The sequence below is a fragment of the Musa acuminata genome, chromosome BXJ2-5 (assembly GCF_036884655.1).
Source record: "Musa acuminata AAA Group cultivar baxijiao chromosome BXJ2-5, Cavendish_Baxijiao_AAA, whole genome shotgun sequence".
NCBI classification, from domain to species: Eukaryota; Viridiplantae; Streptophyta; class Magnoliopsida; order Zingiberales; family Musaceae; genus Musa; species Musa acuminata.
Window position 1 is genome coordinate 8,393,390 of NC_088342.1, and position 24,982 is coordinate 8,418,371.

A 24,982-nucleotide genomic window follows, 5' to 3' on the forward strand; every position below is an offset into this window, starting at 1 on the left:
TTGAATCGAAATCGGAGTTTCGGTTCTGATTTTAAAATCGTTTTTTGTCGATTTGATTTTGATTTTTTATTTTGGAGAATTAGAACCATGGATAGGCCTAAGATCGGGGTTAGGACTACTGTTGGATGCTTGATTGGTAACATCAAACAATGCCATAAATGCAATCATTTTGCCCTGGAAAACATACTATAAAATACTTATCACAATCATCAGTAAATAGCTGATAAATAAATATTGATCGAGTCAAATAATTTTTTCTTGGGTCATTGTCACGTAAACTGACCTGTGTCTACAGGACGTCAAACCCTAGGAGCAAGTAAAGTAGCCCATTCATTCATTTTCCTCCCTCGAAGTCCAACTCCGGAGAAGAAGCAACGCCGAAGACTTTCTTCTTCCCCACTGCCTCTCCTGTCCTTTCACGCATTCATGGCAGCACATGCCTTGGAAGGAGGAGGAAGAAAGCTCCGTTCAAAGTAGTGTCCTGATCCCAGTGCTGCTTTCCCTCGACTCCGGTCCACTGTGTCACGGACACGCACAAACGGAACCATCTATCTCCCTTGGCTTACTCACTCGCAGTCGGCTGCAATGGCGAAAAGCCTCTCGCATTCAATTCACGACTCTCTCTCCTATATATCCATCTGGGTAATAGCCCTCCTCTCCTCTCCTCTCCTCCCCTTGCGTTGCATTTACTCCCATCTATGCCAGGTTTTTCTTCCCATTTCTTTTCCTGTGTGTCTTTATGCTTGTGGATCTCATTAAATGCTGTGTGATGGAGAGAGATGATTTGAGGTTCTGGGGCTGCCTTGTTGCAGGTCAGATCCCGTCGCATTTATTGCCTCAAGATTCGCCCTCTCGGGTTATTAAAGAACCCTGAGATCGGGCGCTCTTGATCCTTCCTTCTTCCTGCTTCTTCTTCTTTGCTTCCTTGCTTGTTCGCTTCTTGCATTGTACTGAGCTGTCCTCATTTAAGAAGGGGTTTGGGAGCGATAACAGTGGGAATGGGACGATCTCCATGCTGTGACAAGCAAGGGTTGAAGAAAGGGCCGTGGACGCCGGAGGAGGACAAGATCCTTGTCGACTTCATCCAGTCCCATGGCCATGGCAGCTGGCGCTCTCTTCCAAAGCTCGCAGGTTCCGCAGTTTTCCTCTTCTTCTTCTTCTTCTTCTCCTCTGCTTTCTTATGAAGATAGTAGTGTGAATGGTACATAAGCAAATACTTTTTTAATTTTAGTTATCTGAAATTAATTCTCACAATTTCATGTTTTTTTGAAGAGAATTAATTGAGTTTAACAGTCCCAATTTAACACTTGCAAATAATCCCTCTCTCTTACAATTTCATGATATGATTAATGCAACATAAGGGGCTAAAATAAAGTATATATTTTTTCTCAATATGAAATGTCATGAAGCATTAGTGTCGAACTGCATAAAGAATGATACGTACGTCAATGGTCAACATTAAGCTCAAAAGCATGCGTGCAGGTCTGCTTCGGTGCGGCAAGAGCTGCCGGCTACGGTGGACGAACTATCTCCGGCCCGACATCAAGCGCGGCCCCTTCACTCCGGAGGAAGACAAGTCCATCATCCAACTCCACGCCATCCTCGGCAACAAGTGAGTCCCATGATCTCTTCTTCTTCTTCTTCTTCGCGTCATCCTTCGCTTATCTTAGACCCAGCACGCGTTCCATCTCTTCGTCCCCGGCAAGCTTCGCGTCACAGTGAATGCAGCGTACGTACTTCGGAGTCGTCGGGCGTCTCGCTGTCATGGTGGGACTCGACCGCGTGGACCTTGCACTCTTTCTTTCGTCTCTTTTCGTTATTTCATTGCCCTTGTTTTGATCCGGTCGAATTTATTGCGGTCGTGTAGTAATATCGGCTGCAGTCCAATTGCTGTCCTTGTTCTTCGGCTCTTCGTTCTCTCTCTCTCTCTCTCTCTCTCTCTCTCTCTCTCTCTCTCTCTTCTTTGAAGAGACAGCGTGTGATGTGTTGGATAAGCAGGTGGTCGGCGATAGCAGCGCAGCTGCCGGGGCGGACGGACAACGAAGTCAAGAACTACTGGAACACCCACCTCAAGAAGCGCCTCCTCGTCCACCAACACCACCACCACAACCACCACCAACGCCTGCACATGTCCTCATCCACCGCGACCGGTAGCCACATGGCGCAGTGGGAGAGCGCCCGACTGGAGGCTGAGGCGCGCCTCTCACGTGAGTCCTTCCTCTTCTCCAGCTCTACCACCGCGGCCGCCTCATCCGCCGCTCCCTTTGCCGGCGCCGTCTCAGAGCCCGACTCCGACCTTCCGCCTCGCGCGGCCGAGCCCGACTTCTTCCTCCGCATCTGGAACTCCGAGGTCGGTGCCGCCTTCCGACGCCGCTCTCCGGACAGCGCGTCGACGCGCAGCTCGGCACCGGCCCGGGAGGAGGCGGAGAGCAAGAGTTGTGTGACGGTGGGACACCCGGCGGCGGCAGCGGCGGCCGCGGCGGGGATGGACGTCGACTCGATCGGGTCGAACGAGGTCGCGGAAGAGACGGAGGAGGAGGAGGCGTACCAACTGTATCTTGACTTCGCGGGCGACGACCTGGGCTTGTTCACCGTGCAACTCTCCTCCCTCTTCTCCGCCGACCTCAACGAGGCTTACTTCGACACTGCCTTCAAATGACAAGCACCACAAGCCTCGTCCTCCTCATGTGTTCGTGTTGGCGTTGGATTCCGTCGTAAGATTCTGTGGTGCGTAGCCCACAATTTAGGTGATATTTTTGGTATCCAGGATGGAGCTTCCATTTATAACGAGCTTGTGGTTGATGGATGATGTAACCATGGAGATGTCCATACTTGCAGTGATCTCATACGTTTTTGTTTGATGTGCATCTTTTGGAAGTGGCACTAACAACATTTTGGTTTATGTGTATATTATATTCGATCATTTGGGTCTCTCTTGTGCACAGACTGAATGAAAATTCGATGTAAGATATAGCACTATACAAAAGATAGTGAAAGAAGAGCCGTAGGCATTGACGACGATGATTCATAGATTATAATCAAGAAATAATACGATAAAGTTACAAGATAAATTAATACATTTACTTCCATATAAATTACCTATAACAATTCATTGTGTAACCAAATTGAAGTATATGGAAGCCGTTTATTAGAGAGCTATGTCTACTTTGCACGTAGATGCATACACTTTAAACTAGAAAATATTGATGTCATATATATATATATATATATATATATATATATATACCACAATGGGGAAAGAAGACCGTAGTCAAAGGAAGATAGTTAATAAATATGGTGGGACTTTGGGCGTCATGTGAGCACCATTTACTTCTCTGCACGTCCAGAGAGAGAGAGAGAGAGCGAGAGAGTAGGCATTGAAGTCCCAGACAAGCTCACGTAGTCCCTCACATGGGTGGCCAAACCTGCGAGACTGCATGCAAAGCGTCTCTCGTATCGGAGCTCACTCTGACAGAGAGAACAACATCGCACTACAGCGAGCACCAAACTATGTCTTCGTCTCAACAGCATCACGCTACTGCGGCGGTGGCTCCACACGCACGTTCGTCTGTGTCGGCCATGTTGGGATGTCTCCCCTCCCTGTGGACGTCGGAGTAGAGGAAATATAAGCCTCCAATATGAAACAAACAGCACACGGAATGGACTTTTGTCTTCGATCAATTGAACTCTGGTTGAGTAGCGACGAGGTCTTCTTCTTCTTCTTCAGATAAGGTAATGTTGGAGCAGCGTAGCAATGCTTCCATCTTGAGATGGAATAGTTGAAGGTCCTCCCAGTGCATCATGATCCAATTGTTTGTGCTCATCACTGTCATTCCACATATATATATATATATATACAAGTCTTGAGCTGTTCTTATCATCAGCCGATGGCAACATAACGAATGCCACTGAAAACGAGAACAACACAGGAACAGTCTGATTCCACAACTTTCCACAAAACTGCATCCTTCACAATCATGTTTTGCATAAAGAAAGGAGCATAAGACACACCGGATGATCACAATCCATATCATGAAATCAAACAATGTGATTATGAGCTTCAGACTTGTTCTTGTCAGTAGCATTATAAGCAAGAACATAACACTTCAAAAAGACCCAACTCATAAAGGAACAACCGATCATTTAACTACCCAGATAAATAAACACAGCATTCGCACAAAGAAGAAAGGAATTCGAGCACAAAAGAGTGAAATGTTGCCTTCGGTTTCCTCTCCACCGTCAATTTTTATGGTCCGAAACAGCCAAGAAGCTTCTTCGGTGCAAGTCCCGTGGCACGATATTTCGCGGCAACCTCCTCCACCTTCAGGAGCTCTTCACCACGTCTAGCCTCAACCATTGCTCTCTTCTCTTCTGCAAACCTATGAAGCAGAGCAATCTTGTTCTTAATTTTCTCTGCATATTCTGCCTTTTTCTTTTCCAGTTCTTCCTGAGCATCCATCAGGCGGAGAAATATTTGTTATACATCCATCTCAGTCACATCACCAATAGATGGTGAGAGCATCTTAATCAAGGTTTACAAAGTCCAGATATTCAAGCTCTGTGATCACTGGTTTGTTTCTCCATACTATTTCCAATGGTATTTTTAAGATATCTCAAAATACAGAATGCTTTGAACATCATCTTTCCAGACTTCATCAACTAAAGAACTATATGGATGTTTCTATTGCGTTGTATTTAATTGTGAAGACAAACATTTATTTTACATTGTAATATTTTGTTTAAATCAGCTATAGATCTACATTCCTAAGAATATCTCATACAACAAATAAGGAAATCTACGACTTGGGTGAACCATGACATCGCTGTAATATGTTGAAGAAGTAGCATACCTCTTTCCTTTTCAGCTCAGCTTCCACAGCTGCTTTTCTAGAGATTTCCCATACCATAATTGATGACAACTTCTTAACAACCCTGTTCTCATTGCCAGGAAAACATGCCAAATCATGCACAATATTGATGCATATCAAGAGACCACAATGTGTTAGCAAACATCAAAACGACTGAAGCATGAATTCCATGTAATTGAGGATCCACGTTCTTGCGACCGACAATACTTATGTACTGAGGAGCCCCATTAAAGGCACATGACAAGGAACAAACGAAGTTTTAGTAACTGGATTACTGAATGTTTCACCATGTAGAAGTCATTAACACCCTTTTTCCGCCCAAAGCCCGCAATAATCAGGTATAGGGATATTTTAATTAATGTAGGTTTCGAAGCATGAGGAGAAAACTCTAAACATCATATTGAGAAATAATATTGAAGAACAATGATGACACAAGATTCAGAGGAATTTTGCTAATTTATGGAAGTAGAAAAAAGTGTCAAGGAATCAACATAAGATGTATTGATTAGCATTTGCTGGTATCCAACTGAAATCTTGGTGTAACTAAGATGCTAGACATATATAAGCTACAAAATACTCTGCATCAGGTCATTAGCTTCAGTCTGAGCAACATAAATTCATATGCGGGTAGTAATCACTTGTCGCGAGCTGTTCAGACAAGATCAACACTGCTGTTTGACAAACTGAGATAGATTTCAGTTTATCAGCTGGACTAAGAGGGGTACTACTCGCATTGATGGAGCCATGGCAGGGTAAAGAGGATTGAAGATAAAGGGTAGAAGCTCAGACTACTAATCCTTCCTTAAACCCCAAGACAGAACCACAATCAAACAAGATAGATATATCAAAGAGACACATATAAGACAAAATAATCTACATTAACAAATATGAAAATCTGGGTCATAAGGTTAACGTAGCAGCAGTTTAATCTGTCATTCACTGACATCTGATGTTTCATTAATCTACCAAAAACTAGTATGTCAAGCATTCTGAATACAATCTAATCAGGTCATCCAGCTCATGATCTAGACAGTTTGCTTGGATATGGATAAGAATATGCATTTTGATCTGCAATAAGTAGTTATTGCATAATTGGTTGTACAATTTAACATTTCAAAGTTCAGTATCATAGACACAAATGAAATTAGATTTTATACTTGTAGTTTTTCGAAAACTTAAAGTTTCTGCCACTTTGATAGTCATCTTTTACTAAGCCCAGTGAAAGAACAAATAAAATTAATTATTCAAAAGATCTAATATTAATCTTACTTACTTATTTTCCACCTTAGTCTTTTCGTTATCTTCCCAAGCTTTGATCAAAGACAACCTCTTCTCCGTTTCAAGCCTTGCAAGAACTGCATTAAAACAGAAATATTAAAACATGGGCATCCTCTTCTCGATTCTTACATCATATGTAAGACAATCACCGATGCAATCAAACATATCCATGCACCTACCACTCTCAGCTGAAACCTCTGTGCTCTTTTCTGTGGAAGCATCCTCATCACCTGATGCCAAAGGAGAAGTATAAAAGAAATACAAGAGAAATAAATAATTGGAACTTCAAAAGGTACCCATTCTATCTAAGACGATCTTCTCATCCAGCAAGAAATACATTAGTAGCATCATTTCTAGAAAGAATCCAATGATAAAAGCAGCATAATAGTCATATACTGAGCCAAAGCCTTCAGATGGAAATCCACCCTGCCCATGTCTACACCGATCGGCTCAGTTTTTATATGTTATGCCGCCTTCTATAAACAAACAACTCCCCATTGATTATAGAGAACTAATCAGATAGAAAATGTTGAAGAAAAAGTCAAAAACTTTAACATCTCTGGGGCAATAATCAACTGTAGTGTTGAATTATTAACACTAGTTCATTTTATATTTTAGAGAACAATAAGAGAGCAATCCAGTACACGAACCTGGTATCTCAGCAAAGAACAGTTTTTGGCGACTCCATCATATCTTATTTCCACCATAAACTACATTAACCGTAAAGCTAGAGCAGCAGACGTAGGGAGAGAGTAGACAGAGACAGAGAACAGAAAGGGGTTTCTCACTCTCGTCGATGGCGACGTCATCAGAGTCGTCGAGCTTCCGCTCGGCTGGCGAAGGAATCGGGGCCTTCTCTTCCTCGACGCCCTTCACCGCCGCTGCTGTCCGCAACGGGGCCTCCGCCTCGTGCTTCGCGCCGGCCTCTTCCATCCTCCAAGTCCTGCTCGGCGGCACTCCCACCACCAAAGGCCGTCTTGTAATGCTCGCCACCCTCAATGCACAAATTCTTACATACACATATATATACATATAAAAGCATAATGGAAACAGGAGATGGTTATTATCGGAGAACGGGTTTGATCGTGTTGTTATTGCGAACGGAAACATAGAGTCGTATCGTAACTGAAATCGGCGTAAGATTTCTCCGGACCGCGCGAGTGGGGCCGGAATTCTGGGAGCCGAGGCGGGTGACGTTTAGCACACATACGAAAAGGACGCAAGACGAGGATGACAGTACGTCGAAGACGAGGGATTAGTTGGAGGCTCCAAGGCGGCCGCCGCAGAAGTGGATGCACCACACGAGGGCCATCGCCGTTGCGGCCACCGCCAGCACGTGCGATGCGTGCGCGAACGGAGCAGCCTTGAACGTAGCGGCCACCGCCGGCTCCTCTGCTCTTGCGCCAACGAGAGGCGAAGGCCAGTTCTCTGTTAAGGCCGCAAGAGTCGGCTGTTGAAGCTGACGGAGATTGGACCGTCCATACCCCGGTACTCCTCGGGAGGGAGGAAAAGAGGACCACCGGAGCCGTGTCCTGTGGCTGGCCACAGACTCCACTGCCCATCCTTGGTGAAGCTTTGCTCTCTGCAAACACTGATCAACTCATTTTCTTCATATACTAAGAAAAGTTAAGCTGTTCGATCAGTCCAAAGAGGAAGAACTTGTATGTCAACTACTGGAGTCAACGAGGAAGGCACAATTGCATCGGCTGTGGTTGGCAGCCTCTACTGCCGGAGTTTATAGCGGATCATCCGTTCGTTTTCACAACCATAGAGGAGGAGCATGGAGCTGTATTGTTCTTCGGGCATGTGCTTAATCCTTCGCATGAGTGCTGAAAACAAATATGAATACAGGAACAGTATAAAAAGGATCAGACAAGAGTATGGCGAGGATAAACAATGACGCGAGATCGGATGTGCGTTGAGACGGTGGTGGAGACAATGGAGGTCGCGTTGACGGTAGACTGTCAGGTGGGTTTCACTGGACCATGTCATGGTCATTCCTCGGTTCTTCGGAGGCCGACAGCCCAAAGAGAACATGTCATGAAGAAGTTTGGTGGTGGGTGTAATCATAATAGAAGCGGGAACACGAGAGCTCCACGTTGCTTGCTTTTACAAAGGGCACGCTCTCTCTCTCTCTCTCTCTACATGTGTAGTTGCGCCTACTACGATCGGCTTCAATTACCTCTTCTCCGGAGCTCTTTGTGGTCACGAGATTCTCTTTTCCCACCTTCCCGTCTTACTCCCCACCGCTTTGCACCTGACAAAAGCATAAGCCTCAGCCCTCCCACCTCTTTTTGTCCCTCTTCCCCTTTCGTCTTGCCGGAGTTCCAGGAGGAAATCTTCTTTCAGACTTGCCTCATCCACACAAAAATACGAGCTCCAAGGAAAGAGAGGAGGGAAGTAAAAGGGAGTGTACAAGGAGATGAAACCGATCGATTCTGGAAATGGCGCAGCAGTGCCTTCCACTGGGCAGCAGCGGAGACCGGAGAAATCCTCGCTCTGAAACATCGATGACTTGCTTGATTCTACTGCTTCTCTCGTCTTTCCTTCTTGTATCAGGTGGGAGTGAGGATATACATTGAAGATCTCCAATCAAAGATGTGGCCCCAACTGAAGAAGAGGAGCATGGCAGCGGCTTCAGGTTCCCCTTCGTCCGGAAGCGCGGTGGCGCTTATCCTCCTCCTCCTCCTCCTCGTCGGTGGTGCTTTTATTCCCGGCCGATGGATCCGCGACACCGTAAGCTCCCCTTTCCCAGCTCAGTTCTATACTGTTCTTCCATAAAAAGCTATTTAGTATATCTGTGAAGGACTCATTTTCAAGAAGGGTATATAAATTCCATTCGATATTTAGATATCATTCACGTTGACGACAATTGTCATCACGATTGTTGTCGTCGGGACATGCGTCAACGTTGTGGGATCCGCCAGTCAACCGAGTGGCTTGCATGCTACCCAGCTGTATCTTCTAATTTTAGATGAGAAGTGCGCCGTCTTGCTGTTCCCCTCTTCTTCTCATCGTGTTCTTCATTCATTTGCAGTCAACAATGCGCGAGACAAGACCCATCATCATGGCTCAAAACCTCATCATCAACCCCATTGTTGATCATCAACCCCCTCCACGCCCATCTCAATCTCTCCCCACCATTCCAAAAGCAGAACAGGCGCCTGCAGCCACAACGAATCAGACTACAATGAACCAAGCAAATCCCATTGTTGACCTTCGAGCTCCGCCACTGCAACCTCTTCTTCCCTCAATTCCAGAACCACAACAAGCACCAGCAGCCATAGTGCCTCCTTTTGCACGTCCCACCGGAAACCAAACAGGAAACGAAATCTGCCGATCTGCAAATCCAACCTTGCGAATCCCTGCCCCGACTCTGTCCCTTCCACATTCTTCGTCCTGCCCAGACTACTTCCGCTGGATCCACGAAGATCTCCGCCCTTGGAAGTCCACTGGAATAACCAGGAAGATGGTGGAAAGAGCCCGAAGAACTGCCAATTTCCGGCTCGTCGTCCTCAATGGCAAGGCCTATGTGCAGCGCTATTGTCATTCCTTCCAAACACGCGACGTCTTCACCATCTGGGGCATCCTGCAGCTGTTCCGCCGCTACCCGGGACGCATCCCTGACCTTGACCTCATGTTCGACTGCGTCGATTGGCCCATCGTCCGCGCCAGTGACTACCGAAGGAGGAACGCGTCAGCACCGCCGCCGCTGTTCCGGTACTGCGGGGATGAGTCTACCCTTGACATAGTCTTCCCTGACTGGTCCTTCTGGGGTTGGTAATTCATTTGAATCTCGTGATCGCAACATGTTATCCGACGCAGAACCGTCTTGGTGTTGGTAACTAAGTGAATTCCTCTCCTCTCATTCTCGGAAGGGCGGAGATCAACATAAAGCCATGGGAGGTGCTGAGGAGTGAGCTCAAAGATGGGAATGGCAGGGTGAGGTGGATGGATAGGGAGCCTTATGCTTACTGGAAAGGCAACCCAGCAGTTGCCACCACCCGGCAAGACCTCCTCAGGTGTAATGTCTCTGAAGCCCACGACTGGAACGCTCGGCTCTACGCACAGGTGGGTATAGATCATGTATGTGAATCAGGATCTGACTTCTTACTGATGTCAGCTCGCTTCGTAGGATTGGCTCAAAGAGAGCAGGGAAGGGTTCAAAGAATCGGACTTGGCGAACCAATGCATTCATAGGTACTCTCTGCTTTAACCCCTACTGTCGATATGGTGATTAAGAAGTGAGCTTAACATGGTACATGCAAACAATGGTGGTCAGGTACAAGATCTATATCGAAGGTTCGGCATGGTCGGTCAGTGAGAAGTACATTCTAGCTTGCGACTCTCTGGCGCTACTGGTGACGCCGAAGTACTACGATTTCTTTACCAGGGGATTGATGCCACTGCAGCATTACTGGCCTATTAGGGACGACGACAAGTGCAGATCCATAAAATTCGCGGTCGACTGGGGCAATTCTCACAAGCAAAAGGTATGCATGCAGCTCAAGTTCTTCCCTTTTCGCAGAGGAAGGCGAGTTCTGATCCTTGGAGCTCTCAACAGGCACAAGCCATCGGAAAGGAAGCCAGCAACTTCATCCTCGAGAAGGTGAAGATCGACTATGTCTATGACTACATGTTCCACATGCTGAATGAGTACGCGAAGCTCCTTCGATACAAGCCTACTATACCTGAGGGATCTGTAGAGTTGTGTGCCGAGTCCATGGCGTGCTCTGCGAAAGGTCTGGAGAAGAAGTTCATGACGGAATCTCTGGTGAGGTCTGCTAACGATTCCAGCCCCTGCATGATGCCTCCTCCCTACAGCACGTCGGAAGTGAGAAGGATAGCGAAGAGAAAAGCTAACGCCATGAAGAAGGTGGAGATGTGGGAGCAGAGAGCACGGGAGAGTCAGGATAACAAGGTGTAGGTGATGTTCCCCGCTGTGTTCGTAGCTGTAGATTGCAGGTAGAATAAGCATCTTTTGCTAACATGAAATTTCCAGTCGTGAGAGCAGAAGACCAATCATGTCCTAACATGGGGAAAATACAAACTTTTCTCTTGTGATCAAAGATTACATTGATCTAACAGTTTATCGTGTTCTTCATCCTCAAGGATGAAGAACACCATAAACAGTCATGTAACCTTCTAATTTACATGTAAAAGAATGCATTAAGACAATCAAGATGGATCTTCGATCCTTGGAAAGCTATGTAAGCTCCAAAACATAGCGAGTCCAGAGTAGAGGGAAGGCCGAGAGGATGAGTTAGATAGCTCGCCCTTTCACGATGTCGATGCTCATCTCGCTCGGGTCCGTCGCCTGCAACTCCACTTGTATTCCATCGAGCTCCCTCTTGAATCTGTCCTTTGAACTGGCATACAGCATCTTACTCCTCACCCTTGATGCATCAGGAGACCTGTATGCATGCGTGCATGGAACAAAGAATATATATAGTCCAAGTCAACCTGCAGATGCATGGAGTTGATGCTGGTCTTCCTTACCAAGCAATGAAGAAGATCTTGCTCCTTTGGCAGTTCTCATCAGTGACGAAATCGAAATCGTAGACGGCGTACCGGCACTCGTTGGGTGGCAACGACGCGGCCAAATCATCGTAGCTCTGCTCCGGCTGGCCGAGCTTCTCCACTGTGACCTGCTGCAGCTTCTCGTCGATTTTGAAGACGATAAAGCGGAAGTTCCTCTTAGCCTTCAGCTCCAGGAATTTGAGCTTGCACTCGTCGTTTACTGCCATTCCCGACGCAGAATTCGCCTTTCCAAAGCACAACACAAATGATCGTCTATCATCAGAAAGAATAAACAGCGATGCTGATCATGTAATGGGAGAACAAAGGATAATGGCGTCCGGTTGATTGGATTCCAATGGCATTCATACATTGTATTAAAAGTTCAGCCATGGAGTAGCGAGAAGAAGGGAGGGTGCTTACCATGATATATTTGCGATGAGGAATGAGCAGGCCCAAGGAGAATGGGGATTGAAGAGGAAAGGGGAGGAGGAAGAAGGGTGACAAGGGGAGGGAGGAAGCAGGGGAGGATTTAAATGATGCTTGTGAGGGAGGGAGAAAAAGGTGGGAAGGAGAGGATCATTTGATGGAGGGAAATGAAGGTGGGGAAGCAGCTCAAGGGACCTCCACAAAGCTATTGCTTGCTACCTCCAAAGCTAGCTTAATCTTGCACTTGCAATTTTGACCTGGCCATTTATCCATTACTATGTTACTTTACTGGGATTATTCTGTAATGAACAAAGAAATATATCATTTAAGATAATAATAACATTTAAATTGCTAATCATTATTTTTTTCAAAAATCAAGCTATGAAAATTTTCACTATTAATTTCTGAAGTTTTAAAATGACTAATTGACACTTTGAAGTTCATGAAATATTATTATTTGCTATAAGAGAGCTTCTAGTTTATATAAAATTATATTTTCTAACCATAGAGAAAGTATCTAATTCACAAGAAATATATAAAAGAAATTCTTGATTAGTGTCCATGGAAATGATTATGGAAATCAATTTGGCTGAGATAAGTAGGGGGATAATTCGAACCACCTCACCAATGAAACAAGTTTAAGCTAATTTTGAACATGATATATATAAACATAAATATATATATATATATACATATATATATGTATATACATATGTATATATACATATACATATATATATATATATATATATATATACATACATATATATATATATATATATACATACATATATATATATATATATATATATATATATATATATATATATATATGTATATATATATGTGTGTGTGTACGAGAGAGAGAGAATATCTTTTATTTTCTGATATTTTATTTAAAAACACTTAACAACAATGAGAGTTGCAACGTCGAGAAGGTTACTCACTCGCAATATAATCTAAAATTTGATAAAAGAGTCATCGACATGCCTGAATTAGTTGTATATAATTGTTAGAGTAGAATTTAGTTATCCAATATCGAGAAGGGTTTCGAGTCAACTTTGATTTTAGTTTGAATTTATTATAAACTTGATATCAAAAATTCAATAGATTTAACAAATGAACCTAAAAAAAAATTGATAAGAATCTTTTGACCTAAATCACCAATAAATTTAGTGTTTTTGTCAAAATGTCAAATACTAAGAGTGTAATTCATAACTTTTTATAATGAGATATTTGATCATTATTTTAAGCTAAGTCTAAAATTATCATATACTTTTTTTTATCATATATATATATATATATATATATATATATGATCATATAACATTTAATTTGAGAAATATGAATAACGACTAGTTTGTTGAGTCAGTAGCCCACGAGTTCAATCCATAATGGGCTTTAACAGCAAATAGCTCATATCTCTTTTAATTTAACTTTACGTTTGATAAAGGGGGTATGATGACTATGAAAAATTAGAAGAAAAACTACAGCAATAAGATAGAAATTTACAACAATAGAGGTAGAAAACTATAGTAGCAACTTGATTTGAAAAAGAGGAGAAAATGATAAAAAAAATAAAAGAAGAAAAGGGAAGAAGACAGAGACAATGCAGAGAGACTATTTTCAATCATCCTGTTCTCATCTCATGTTAGAATAGATCTACAGTAGATTCTTATTATGATTACTTAGGAAAATTTTAGATATTATGCATAGTGACATAATCTTTGTATCCCAGTTATTCTCGTGTGATTGTTGTTTGGATTTTATGCAAGAGACTTTAAGATTTATACATTCATTATTTTTATAGTAAATTTTTTCTAGTTTGTCATATGATTTTTACCCTTCACTTCATGTTAAAGGGATTTTCCATATAAATCTTAGAGTTCTATTTGATTATGATTTTTATTTAATTTTATTATGCGATTTACTAATATTTATTCGTATACAAAAATTTCTCTCTTTGTATCTCACCGTAGTTAAGTCGATCATCATATCACGTAAAGGGTGATGATGCGTCGCTCGTTTGACGTCTAAGAGATCGATCGATGATAAGGTGTCAACCAATAGTAAAATGTCAACTGCGAGGTGCTATCCGTGCTTGTTGCGTGGTTATTCCGACATCAGTAGTTAACCCCAGAATACTATGGCTTACGTGCTGTCCTTTACGAATTTGACTACTACAAGACACTATAAATTTATCGAATGTGACGACTTCTAAAACGTTGTTTCCTCCTCCTAAAATGTTTGTCTTTGACCGGCGCCCACAAAATATATCTTCCTCCCGTGAAACGTGGAACCATTAACTTGTAGGGTTAAACAAAGTTCTCTTCGATGAGGACAAAACAAGTTTAACTTGGACGGCCATCTATTACAGATACTATCTGGTGATTGCATGCTTGCGTTCTCCTTGACGGCCACGTCTCGGAAGTCAGCTTTGCAACGAATTAAGTAACCCACAGCCTTCACCAAGCACACCTGTGATTTCAAGCTTTCCACGGATGCCAATGTCTCGAGTCGCAGATGATCGGACGGCTGGGATGACGTGGTTTCGTCAGCGTGACGTGTGTCGCAAGGATTGACGTAGGCGCCTCCGTAGCGAGTGTTCCCTGGTCCGACCAATACAGGCGCGCCCCCACTCATCGGAGGCCTACTTCCATGCACGTAGTGCAATTTCCACCTTCGCATCGCAGATTAGATCCAGAGAGAATGTTACACATACAATACAATACTTACCTTGCGTAATTGATTCAATATCCTATGTTTTTGATGTATAGCAGAAGAAATAATAAGTCTCTTTCAACTTAATTTTTATATCAATTGGTTCCTTGAACCTCGGTGAGATTGACTGGTCAACGTCCTCAGATAGCTTAATTATCGCCTTGCGCACGCATAACTTGACATCAGAGCCTCCAATTCTTTCGTGCTTACGACGCTTTAGCGGACCAAATCACCCTCGAAAAAAAAGTCTACCTGGAGACTTTTTCAGGGCGGCGTCATCTCGCACAGACCTGTTCGTGCAGGTTCGTGAGAGGTGACGTCAACCCCGAGACAATTTCAGGGGTGAGTTGGTCGATTCATGTCACATTGATAATAAAGTAATGGCGGTTCTGTTGCTCCAGAAGGTTCCGCCACCCGCAAAAGTCAACTCTCGTGGGCCCGACAACGGAAGCCCAACTTACATGAGACCACGTGTCAATCTACTGCACAAGGCCACCAACTACATTCCCACAGCCCAGAGGCCTACTAATTGCCGTCCAAGGTTGCTTGAAGCCCACGCTGAGTGCTTTAATATTCACAAAAGGTCACCATGAACGGCTGTGATCGGTAGCTTTAATAAAGTAATGGTGGTTCTGTTGCAACATAATGTCGGTTACGCGCGATGTCAACTCTCGTGGGCCCATTAACGAAAGCCCAACTTGCATGAGACCACGTGATAGCGCACCACCCACAGCCCAGAGGCTTACTAACTTGCCGTCGACGTTTGCATGATGCCCACGCTGAGTGCTTTAATATTCACGAAAGATCACCATGAACGGCTGTGATCGGTAGACTCTCCGACTCCCCTCGGTTTTAAATGAAGGCCCTCACCGCCGGATCTGAACTACATTTTGATTCGAACTTCGAGAACTTTTGCAGCGAAAATTTGGAGCGCAGAAAGGGGAGGAGGCGAATGGTGAGCAAAGGGTTCTTGATGTCGTGCCTCGGCGGCGGCGGCCGCGAGGGCTTCGCCTCGCGGAGCCTCTCGCCGAGGCCGCACTACCCGTCGATGCCAAAGTACCCCAGGCGGAAGTCGACGGTTGAGGTGGTCGGGGGCGGGGATCTGGAGGCGACGCCGGAGGCAGCGGAGGAGGAGGAGAAGCGGGTGGCGCTGTTCTCGGTCGTCGGGATGGCGTGTGCGGCGTGCGCTGGGTCGGTGGAGAAGGCGATCAAGCGGCTGCCTGGGATCCATGATGCTGCCGTCGACGTGCTGAACGATCGGGCTCAAGTCATCTTCTATCCCGCCTTCGTTTCGGTGCGTTGTCTGCTAATTTTATTATTTCCCTTTTATTTCCTAACATTTGTATGATAAAAATGGCTTGAGGACAGGGTTAGAGATTTGTCACGGTCATCTTGAATGGTGTAAAGATCAAGTTTTTTCTTGATTTACTTGAGATTAGAAGGATGTGATCTTTGTTTCGTTAGGTTTATTTTTTTGTGAATTTTCATGGATTTTATGATTATTTTCCTCCGTAGTTATTGGATCGTCAATAATAATTTCATGGAATTTGAGCTCGAGTCATAGGGATGCTTTTAAATCGTAATCTTTGTATTGTGTATGTGAACTATAAATGTAGATCTGATTATATTGGGACATGAACTAAATTTCGAGATCCGATACAAAATGGTATTTGCTGCGGAACCACATCAACTGACCTAAAAGTTGCAAACTGGGTCAGTCTTAATTGATAACGAGAGATTCTCTAGTTTGATATATTTCCCAAGTTTCTTTTTTGCATACGAGTCAGATTAAGGAGCCTTTATGTCTTTTGCGCTGCTTACAGCTTGGTATCAAAATGAGCCAGCAAGTCCTTGTGTCTAGATGAATCATTCTGTTGAGCATAACAGTTAAATGCTATTTGGAGGATTGACAACTTTCTTTCATGTATAGAGAAGATCTATCTATTCATTAATTGTCCTGCTATAGATGATATGGAAATAACTTAGTATTTTGGAATGGAAGTCTCTGAAGTTACAGATCAGGACAAACATGAGATAGATGAGCACCGTCAGTAGTCTGTTGTTTATTTCTAGTTTTCGAAGGTCTAGTGAAATTCTATTTATGATTTGGTATCCTGTTTATATATGCACTTTAGAAGTTTGAAAGTTTTGACACATAAACATTTCTTGTACCTGGAAGCTCCATTAAGTCCCTTTTTCTTGTTCAATCTACAAGGAAGTAATGGCCTGCAAGCTCACTGTTGTATTGCAATTAAGAAGCATGATCCATAGGCTTTTATATTTCAGGATATTATGAATAGGGTTGAGCTCATAGTCATGATGGCTACAGGTATAAGGATGTTTGGTTGGCTCTAGTGGCACGTATCCTAGTTTATATATGCCATATCAACATGGTGTGAATTAGGGAAGCAATCATAGATTCTGGTTTGTGTTTCCTTAGTTATGGAAGCAGTTGGACATTCATACATTTATGCCAAACGTTTATGCATTCATGATTTAGTCGAACGATTCCTTTGATAAATCTAGTTGTCATTGAGCAATGAACAGGATGTGACGGGCTGTAAATATTCAAAGTTAATAGTAATTGCAGGCTTATGTAGGCACTACTATATGTAATGCATTTAAAGGGTGGCATGATGCATGTCTCCTGGCAATGCAATAAGTTCTTATGTTTTATTTGATTTCATTATATGAAATGTCTTCTTTTTCATTTGATGGCTGCATAAGGACAAAGGACAAGTAATACTAAATTTGACTTAGTTTCTGGAAAATCAAGTTCATTTTTTTCTTTTTCTAATTACTCTGTTGACTAAGACAAACACTTTTAATAGAATAAATAGCAATCACACATTTTTAGGATACCAGTTTAATCTCTAATTAACTTGTAGATATTTTAACAACTCAGATGTCCATATATTTTAATTGAATCCTTTAATGACAACTTAGTGTCTCCTATCTGCTAGATTTGTTGTTTTCAAAGAAAAAAAAGATCTTTACATGTTTAAATGTTCAAAGCTAAAAGTAGGTGGATTATCATGCAGATTGATTGTCCACACCAAAGATATCTCTTTGAGATTATATTCAATAGCTATTATCTGATAAGTGATTGGAAATATGCAAATTTTATTTCAACTGTACTATCTTAAGCATGATAATATTAGTTTTAGTCCTAGTAGTGAAAACCTGTCTCCCATACCAATTACAAACTAACATTACCTTAATGCAACGTGTGCATTCATATTGCAGGAGGACACAATTAGAGAAACAATTGAAGATGTTGGTTTCAAGGCTGAATTGATTCAAGAGGAGATGAAAGAAAAATCAGTTCTCATATGCAGACTTCGCATAAAAGGGATGACATGTACTTCTTGCTCAAGTACTATTGAATCTGCTTTGCAAGATGTTCCAGGTGTACATAAGGCTTTAGTAGCCTTAGCAACTGAAGAAGCAGAGGTTCGCTATGATCCTAGAGTTGTAAGTGCCAACCAACTCATGGATGCAGTTGAAGATACTGGTTTTGAAGCTATACTTGTTACCACAGGGGAAGATATTAACAGAATAGAACTCAAAGTTGATGGGCCATTCTCTACAAGGTATATTTCTATGGTTAATAACTCTCTTCAAGCCCTCCCAGGAGTAGATGATATAAACATTGATCCTGTGCTGCATAAAGTTACCATATCTTACAAACCAGATCAGACAGGTCCACGAAATTTCATTGAAATTATTGAATCAACTGGATCTGGGCAGCTTAAGGCGTCAATATACCCGGAAGTAAGGGGAAAGGGGTTTCACAGGCATGAGGAGATTAATCAGTATTATCAATGCTTCCTTTGGAGTTTGGTTTTCACCATCCCAGTATTTCTCACTTCAATGGTGTTTATGTACATCCCTGGAATTAAAGAAGTTCTAGATAAGAAAATAGTAAACATGTTGAAGGTTGGAGAGCTTTTAAGATGGATTTTATCCACTCCTGTCCAATTTATAATTGGTCGAAGATTTTATGTTGGTGCATATAAAGCATTACGACATGGATCTGCTAATATGGATGTGCTGATTGCTCTTGGAACCAATGCAGCATACTTCTATTCAATCTACACCGTCCTCAGAGCTGCAACTTCACCAAATTTTATGGGAACTGATTTTTTTGAGACTAGTTCCATGCTTATATCATTTATCCTTCTTGGGAAGTATCTTGAAGTTTTGGCTAAAGGGAAAACATCAGAAGCCATTGCTAAGCTCATGAATTTGGCACCTGAAACTGCAATACTGATAAGCTATGACAATGAAGGAAATGTGATAAGTGAAAGAGAGATAGATAGTCGATTGATTCAAAAGAATGATATCATTAAAGTAATGCCCGGTGGAAAGGTAGCTTCAGATGGTTTTGTAATACGGGGTCAGAGCCATGTTAATGAAAGCATGATAACTGGGGAATCAAGGCCTGTTGCAAAGAGGAAGGGTGATATTGTTATAGGCGGTACTGTCAATGAAAATGGTGTGCTGCATATCCGTGCCACTCATGTTGGATCCGAAGGTGCCCTTTCACAGATTGTTCGTCTTGTTGAATCAGCTCAAATGGCTAAAGCTCCTGTACAGAAATTTGCTGACCGCATATCCAAATATTTTGTGCCTCTAGTAAGTTATTATTGCATCTTCTTGTTCTGCTCTTTTACTATTAGTTAGATCTTCTGCTCTGCTAGGTGAAATATATCTGGGGTATTTCATACAACCGCCCAGATGATAAGTAACACTGAAGAGATTCAAGTACTCAATGGTAGTCCATCTCAGAAAACTAATAATTGTTACTTGGAATTTAGCATCTTTTGTATGTCAATGTTTTAAACCTGTCTCATTTTCAATTATTGATATAGGGTTAATTCGAGTCAAATCCAGGTTTTCTTCTTTGGTCTCTGCCTATAAATATTTTTCTCTTTCAGAGGACATATATATACACCCCTCAATGTACCAATATTTTGAGTACATCCTCTCTCACTATGCCTGCTCGAATTTTCTAATTTATGAAATGTGTTCTACTATTGTGCACTGCATATATACGGTTCAATGTAATTAATATTTCATATCTTCTTCTGTTTGAAAGAATCTTTCACAAACTAAATTTTTCAAAGAGTTAGCATGTTTATTCTAGTAGCATTTATTTTATAGTAACTAACTGGTTCAGAGATTTAGTTTCAAAGTTACAAGCTAACACTTATTCTGAAATGAATAACTATATACCAATGAATACATTTGCCAAGAATATAACTTGCTTTGAAATCTGCAGGTTATTCTTCTTTCACTTGTCACTTGGCTCATTTGGTTCTTAGCGGGAAAGTTCAGTTCCTACCCAAAATCTTGGATACCATCGTCAATGGATAGCTTTCAACTCGCTCTTCAGTTTGGCATATCTGTCATGGTGATAGCATGTCCATGTGCGCTTGGCCTTGCAACTCCCACTGCTGTTATGGTTGGAACTGGAGTAGGTGCATCTCAAGGTGTGCTAATTAAAGGTGGACAAGCATTAGAGAGTGCACACAAGGTCTGCTAGATAAACCTTTTATTTTCTCTCTTTTAGTGGCTAATTATTCTTGGCAATATTTGTTTCACTTGTACATTACCATTTTGGTAGATTCATTAAGCTATCTATTGTTCATAGGTCTTTACATGTTCCAATAGTGTGTCAGAAACAAATCAGCCAACTATTCATAGATTAAATAAAATGATTTTCTATCAATTTGTCAATTGAAAGTTGGCATATGGTGACATTTGGGACAATATTTACCTATGATATTGTTAGTCTGTCAGTAACTACTGACTGATCAATACTGACCACACATTGCTTATTGCTTATTGCAATAGTTGCAGTAATTTTTTCTTTAACTGGTCATGATATAGCAACTCCATCCTCATGGTTCTAGTAATCTACTAGAAACAACCACAAATTTATAAGGGGTCTTGTTTTTACCTTATCTGAAGCATAGGCTTGAGAAATCCATTAGACATTCCATCTTTTAACAGAATCTTGGACTTCAATACTCAAGAAGAAAAGAAAAAAAAAAAAAAAGAAACAAAAGAAATCAACTTCCGGTGAGTCTGATTAACTGATGGATCTGAGATTTTGATCTGTGAACTTTATCTATCTTCAGTATTTTATGTTCATAAGTAAAAGAAAAACAGAAGGGTAACTAATGAAAAAAAATTAGGTACTGGAAGTTTCAAGCAAACATACAATTATCTATTATTACAGACATTTTCATATTTGAATGCATATATGAAACAAATCGATTTATATTGTCCTACAGTTAAGAAGTTCTGAAGGTTTTGATATATTGCATCACTATATCTTTTGCAGGTCAACTGTATTGTATTTGACAAGACTGGCACACTTACCACTGGAAACCCTGTTGTTGTCAACACACGACTACTGAAGAATATGGTGCTTCGTGACTTCTATGAATATGTGGCAGCTGCTGAGGTAGAATATCTTTCTCTGTTTGTTAGGGTAATTTTAGGATCTTATTATGAAACGCCAGTGGACCCATATGCAACATCTTTGGTAGATCTTCTTAGTTGTGATGCAGGAGGAGATCCTGGAGTGTGTAGTGAAGAAATAGGCCTAGAGGATGGGTGCTGCTGATTATCTTTGAAAGAGCATCCCAGTTGATTGATTGAATAAAGAAACTAAAGAAAAGATAGTATAAAAACAGTGGATATATAGGGAAGAGAAAATTTACAACTAGTGCTTCAATGTCCGATAGCCTAGAATTCATTAGTCAAAACTTCACCAATTTTCTGGTTCTAACCCACCTAATTCTATGAATGTAGTGTGTGACTGCGTGTAGATGATGACATCTATATCAGTCTAGGCTACACATCATGACAATGATGTTGTATTCAATAGACTATCACATGCATTTTTTTTCAGTGACTGATTGCATCAGCAGCTTTCCACTTTTTATTGAAATCCAAGAAATCTGTTCTGTCTTATTTGTCTTTCACTGAAGTGTAGAAGATACATTCAGGGAACATGCTAATGAGTAGTACTTACCTGGACGCATTCAGCTTAGTCGTAATCAAGCTAGGTCTTGGTTTTGTAGCCTATTAGCATCTCGTTCTCGTTCCACTTTTCCTGCAGGATCCTGGTTGCCTTTTGAAACAGGATTTGAGTCTCTATTTAACTAGCTGACTGGAACCATAGATAAGAAAAACCTTAGGTAACAGAATTTCCTATATATTAATCAAAGAATAGTTATTTTATGACTACTAATTGAAATAGACTGCCTGGAACATTTTAGAAATTGTCCTAACCTTAAATAATTAACTGAAAATAGGACAAATCCAACGAAATTCAACTTGTATAAGCCTATCCTTTAGTCTGAAACCATCATATGATCATCTCGATAACAAATTGAGAAAACAACATACTGCATCTAGTAAATTTGAAAACGGCATACTGCATAGAATAAGAGATAGGTGCTGTTTTACCTATTCCTGCAAGGGTACAGTCTAGGCTGTCAGTTGATGCCGCATATCTTTGGCCATTTGAGGCTTTGAGCAATGTATCGCATCACATGGTCATTTCCTTTATATTACTAGTTTCCACAATCTATCTTTGTAATACATTGCTATTTAATACAACTTTTGGATGTTGCCTTAAATGATGCCTTACAGGTTAATAGTGAGCATCCCTTGGCAAAGGCTATAGTTCAATATGCCAAAAAGTTCAGCACAGATGAAGAGAACCCTGTTTGGCCTGAATTACAAGGTTTTATTGCTATCACAGGCCATGGTGTCAAAGCCACAGTTGGAAACAAAGAAGTTTTAGTGGGGAATAAGAGCTTGATGGTGGAAGTAGGCATCCATATACCTGTTGAAGCCTCTGAAATTCTCACAGATACTGAGAGAATGGCACAAACTGGAATAGTCGTCTCAATTGATCGAGAAGTAACTGGAATAATTGCAATATCTGATCCACTGAAACCTGGTACTCGAGAGGTTATATCCCTTCTGAAGTGCATGAAGGTGAAAAGCATTATGGTAACAGGTGATAACTGGGGTACTGCAAATGCAATTGCACAGGAGGTTGGGATAGACACTGTTATTGCAGAAGCAAAGCCAGATCAAAAATCCGAGAAAGTTAAGGAACTTCAGGTACTTTTCCATGTCATTAATTGGACAATGTGTGAAGATTTTTTCTTTTTGATACTTCTATACACAACATATGAGTATTGTCACTAACAACAAAATATTTAAGCACACTTTATGTATATAAACACTCAAACTCATGACTATATTGTGACTATTCTATTTAGATGCTTCACCTTTCTGGAACAATAAATATTCTAACAGCCTGCCAATTGTCAGGCTAACATTGGAGCAATTGACATTACTTAGCTTCTGTATTGATATATTCATTTTTTTCAGATGTCCGGCTTAACTGTGGCAATGGTTGGAGATGGAATAAATGACTCACCAGCACTTGTGTCTGCTGATGTTGGGATTGCCATAGGTGCTGGCACAGACATTGCAATAGAAGCAGCTGATATTGTTCTTATGAAGAGCAACTTGGAGGATGTAATAACTGCCATTGATCTCTCTAGGAAAACTTTCTTCCGGATCAGCATGAATTATGTATGGGCTCTTGGTTACAATATCATCTGCATACCAGTTGCAGCTGGAGTTCTTTTCCCATTCACCAGATTCCGACTGCCACCATGGATTGCTGGTGCTGCAATGGCGGCTTCTTCAGTTAGTGTAGTTTGCTGCTCTCTCTTATTGAAGAACTATAGAAGGCCCAAAAAATTAGACATGCTTCGGATGAGCGATGTAGCGGTCAATTGAATATGTTCATTTGGATACTTGTACATTTCTGCATCAAATGTGTGTTAAGGTTTCTTCTCATCTCTAGATTACCTGCAAAAATGTTATTGATGTATATATGAATTGGGAATATCTTCACTATATAGTAGTTGATGCACATCAATGAAATGTTTGTGAAGTCATTTCTTGCTACAAGTTTCATTTCACCAGGGTATCAATCAAGACTAATAGCATTTCTGTGAAGGAAATCTATCTGCTAATTTGATCTTATAGTTCATTCGACTGAGGATAAAGGTGCGACACCAAATGCAAAGAAAAATGGTAAGGGAAAATATATTGTTTACTGCTTAAATCTTTCTGTCACACACTGCTCGTAACAGCCTTACAAGATAACCTATAAAATTGTGTGGATGAGCAGTGATCTGTGTTCTTGTTGTTCTTGGGTTTTACTACTAAATATTGCTCAATGTAGGTGTTAAATGAATCTTTTACCATTATCTGAGCTGAGAAATGATTGTTTTCCTTAAGATTTTATTGCAGCATTACATGAGGTGACCTCACAAGAATCCCATCAGCCATGGAAGTAACATGCATGGTTGTCAATATCTCTAAGCTTTGTCTCCGGCAGGCCGGCGTTGACTGATACGGCAGTAGCTCATGTCAAATTGGTGTAGGCAATGGTGTCATGCATGGGAAATTTTGTCAGATGCCTGCATTTGGTGCATGTATATACCTGAAGCTTTTTTGCTTGGTTTCTATCTTCAAAATCTGTGGCTCTAATTCAAAGATCTACCATTTCCACTGATGAAATGCAACTCTCCGGAGTGTTGACTTCTTTTGATATTATTTTGCCTCAAGTTTGCTTGGATTTTTTTCTTCAAAAACCATGACTTAGAGAGTCTTGATACTATTTTGACTTTAGGGAGTGTTGACTTCTCTCCAAGTCAGAAGCCTACCATTTGACCTTCCTTCGCCAACCACTTTTGTGTAGGTTTGCATCTATACTAAGTTCATCCTAGTCAACACCTGGAATATTACATATTATTAGAATTGATAAGTAGTATTAGAATCCTAATATGATTCAAATTACTTGAACAATATTGTTTAAAGAAAAAAAAAATCTGAAAATTAAGATTTGGTCAGCCTATAAATACCTACCTACACACGTTGTCATCCTGGCGACAACAACTAGCCGTCTGCTCTGCAACCTTCGCTGCTTCTACTTAAGCCAAAGAACTCACGTCAAAGTAATCATACAACTTCAACTCAAAGGCAAGTAAGGTTGTTGCTCTCTCTCTCACGCACACACAATTCTTAAACTTTGATCCTTTGATCAGTATGTTTCAGAG

The 24,982-nt window shown here is 41.4% G+C and overlaps 5 protein-coding genes across 7 annotated transcripts; 3 read left to right on the plus strand and 2 right to left on the minus strand.

The window, feature by feature from the left end:
• The first annotated feature begins 424 nt into the window (after nt 1-424).
• On the plus strand, nt 425-2,909 carry LOC103984490 (transcription factor MYB17). 3 transcript variants are annotated; one of them, XM_009401996.3, is made up of 4 exons: nt 425-812; nt 974-1,131; nt 1,483-1,612; nt 1,999-2,909. In XM_009401996.3, exons 2-4 carry the CDS (start codon nt 999-1,001, stop codon nt 2,657-2,659), a joined length of 924 nt encoding a protein of 307 aa, XP_009400271.2. In that variant the 5' UTR covers nt 425-812; nt 974-998; the 3' UTR covers nt 2,660-2,909. The 3 variants fall into 3 exon arrangements, with proteins under 3 accessions (XP_009400271.2, XP_064964609.1, XP_018682018.2); XM_065108537.1 differs by having other exon boundaries at nt 425-642; nt 971-1,131; XM_018826473.2 differs by having other exon boundaries at nt 425-642.
• A 1,212-nt stretch (nt 2,910-4,121) lies between these two features.
• Nucleotides 4,122-8,178, minus strand: LOC135612358 (remorin-like). Its single transcript, XM_065108538.1, has 5 exons — nt 6,935-8,178; nt 6,326-6,376; nt 6,142-6,223; nt 4,851-4,932; nt 4,122-4,447 (listed from the first exon to the last, which is right to left on the minus strand). Exons 1-5 carry the CDS (start codon nt 7,254-7,256, stop codon nt 4,247-4,249), a joined length of 738 nt encoding a protein of 245 aa, XP_064964610.1. The 5' UTR covers nt 7,257-8,178; the 3' UTR covers nt 4,122-4,246.
• Nucleotides 8,179-8,319: 141 nt separating this feature from the next.
• Nucleotides 8,320-11,328, plus strand: LOC103984491 (uncharacterized). Its single transcript, XM_009401997.3, has 6 exons — nt 8,320-8,882; nt 9,184-9,926; nt 10,025-10,217; nt 10,282-10,346; nt 10,429-10,639; nt 10,711-11,328. The coding sequence occupies exons 1-6, from the start codon at nt 8,745-8,747 to the stop codon at nt 11,071-11,073; spliced, it is 1,713 nt and encodes a 570-aa protein (XP_009400272.2). The 5' UTR covers nt 8,320-8,744; the 3' UTR covers nt 11,074-11,328.
• Nucleotides 11,329-11,409: 81 nt separating this feature from the next.
• LOC103984489 (actin-depolymerizing factor-like) lies at nt 11,410-14,411 on the minus strand. Its single transcript, XM_009401994.3, has 3 exons — nt 14,400-14,411; nt 11,646-11,911; nt 11,410-11,560 (listed from the first exon to the last, which is right to left on the minus strand). Exons 2-3 carry the CDS (start codon nt 11,891-11,893, stop codon nt 11,410-11,412), a joined length of 399 nt encoding a protein of 132 aa, XP_009400269.2. The 5' UTR covers nt 11,894-11,911; nt 14,400-14,411.
• Nucleotides 14,412-15,707: 1,296 nt separating this feature from the next.
• Nucleotides 15,708-23,828, plus strand: LOC103984488 (copper-transporting ATPase HMA5). The gene is made up of 6 exons (XM_009401993.3): nt 15,708-16,107; nt 18,060-19,451; nt 20,098-20,352; nt 21,166-21,288; nt 22,485-22,964; nt 23,238-23,828. Exons 1-6 carry the CDS (start codon nt 15,766-15,768, stop codon nt 23,652-23,654), a joined length of 3,009 nt encoding a protein of 1,002 aa, XP_009400268.2. The 5' UTR covers nt 15,708-15,765; the 3' UTR covers nt 23,655-23,828.
• The last annotated feature ends 1,154 nt before the right edge of the window (nt 23,829-24,982 follow it).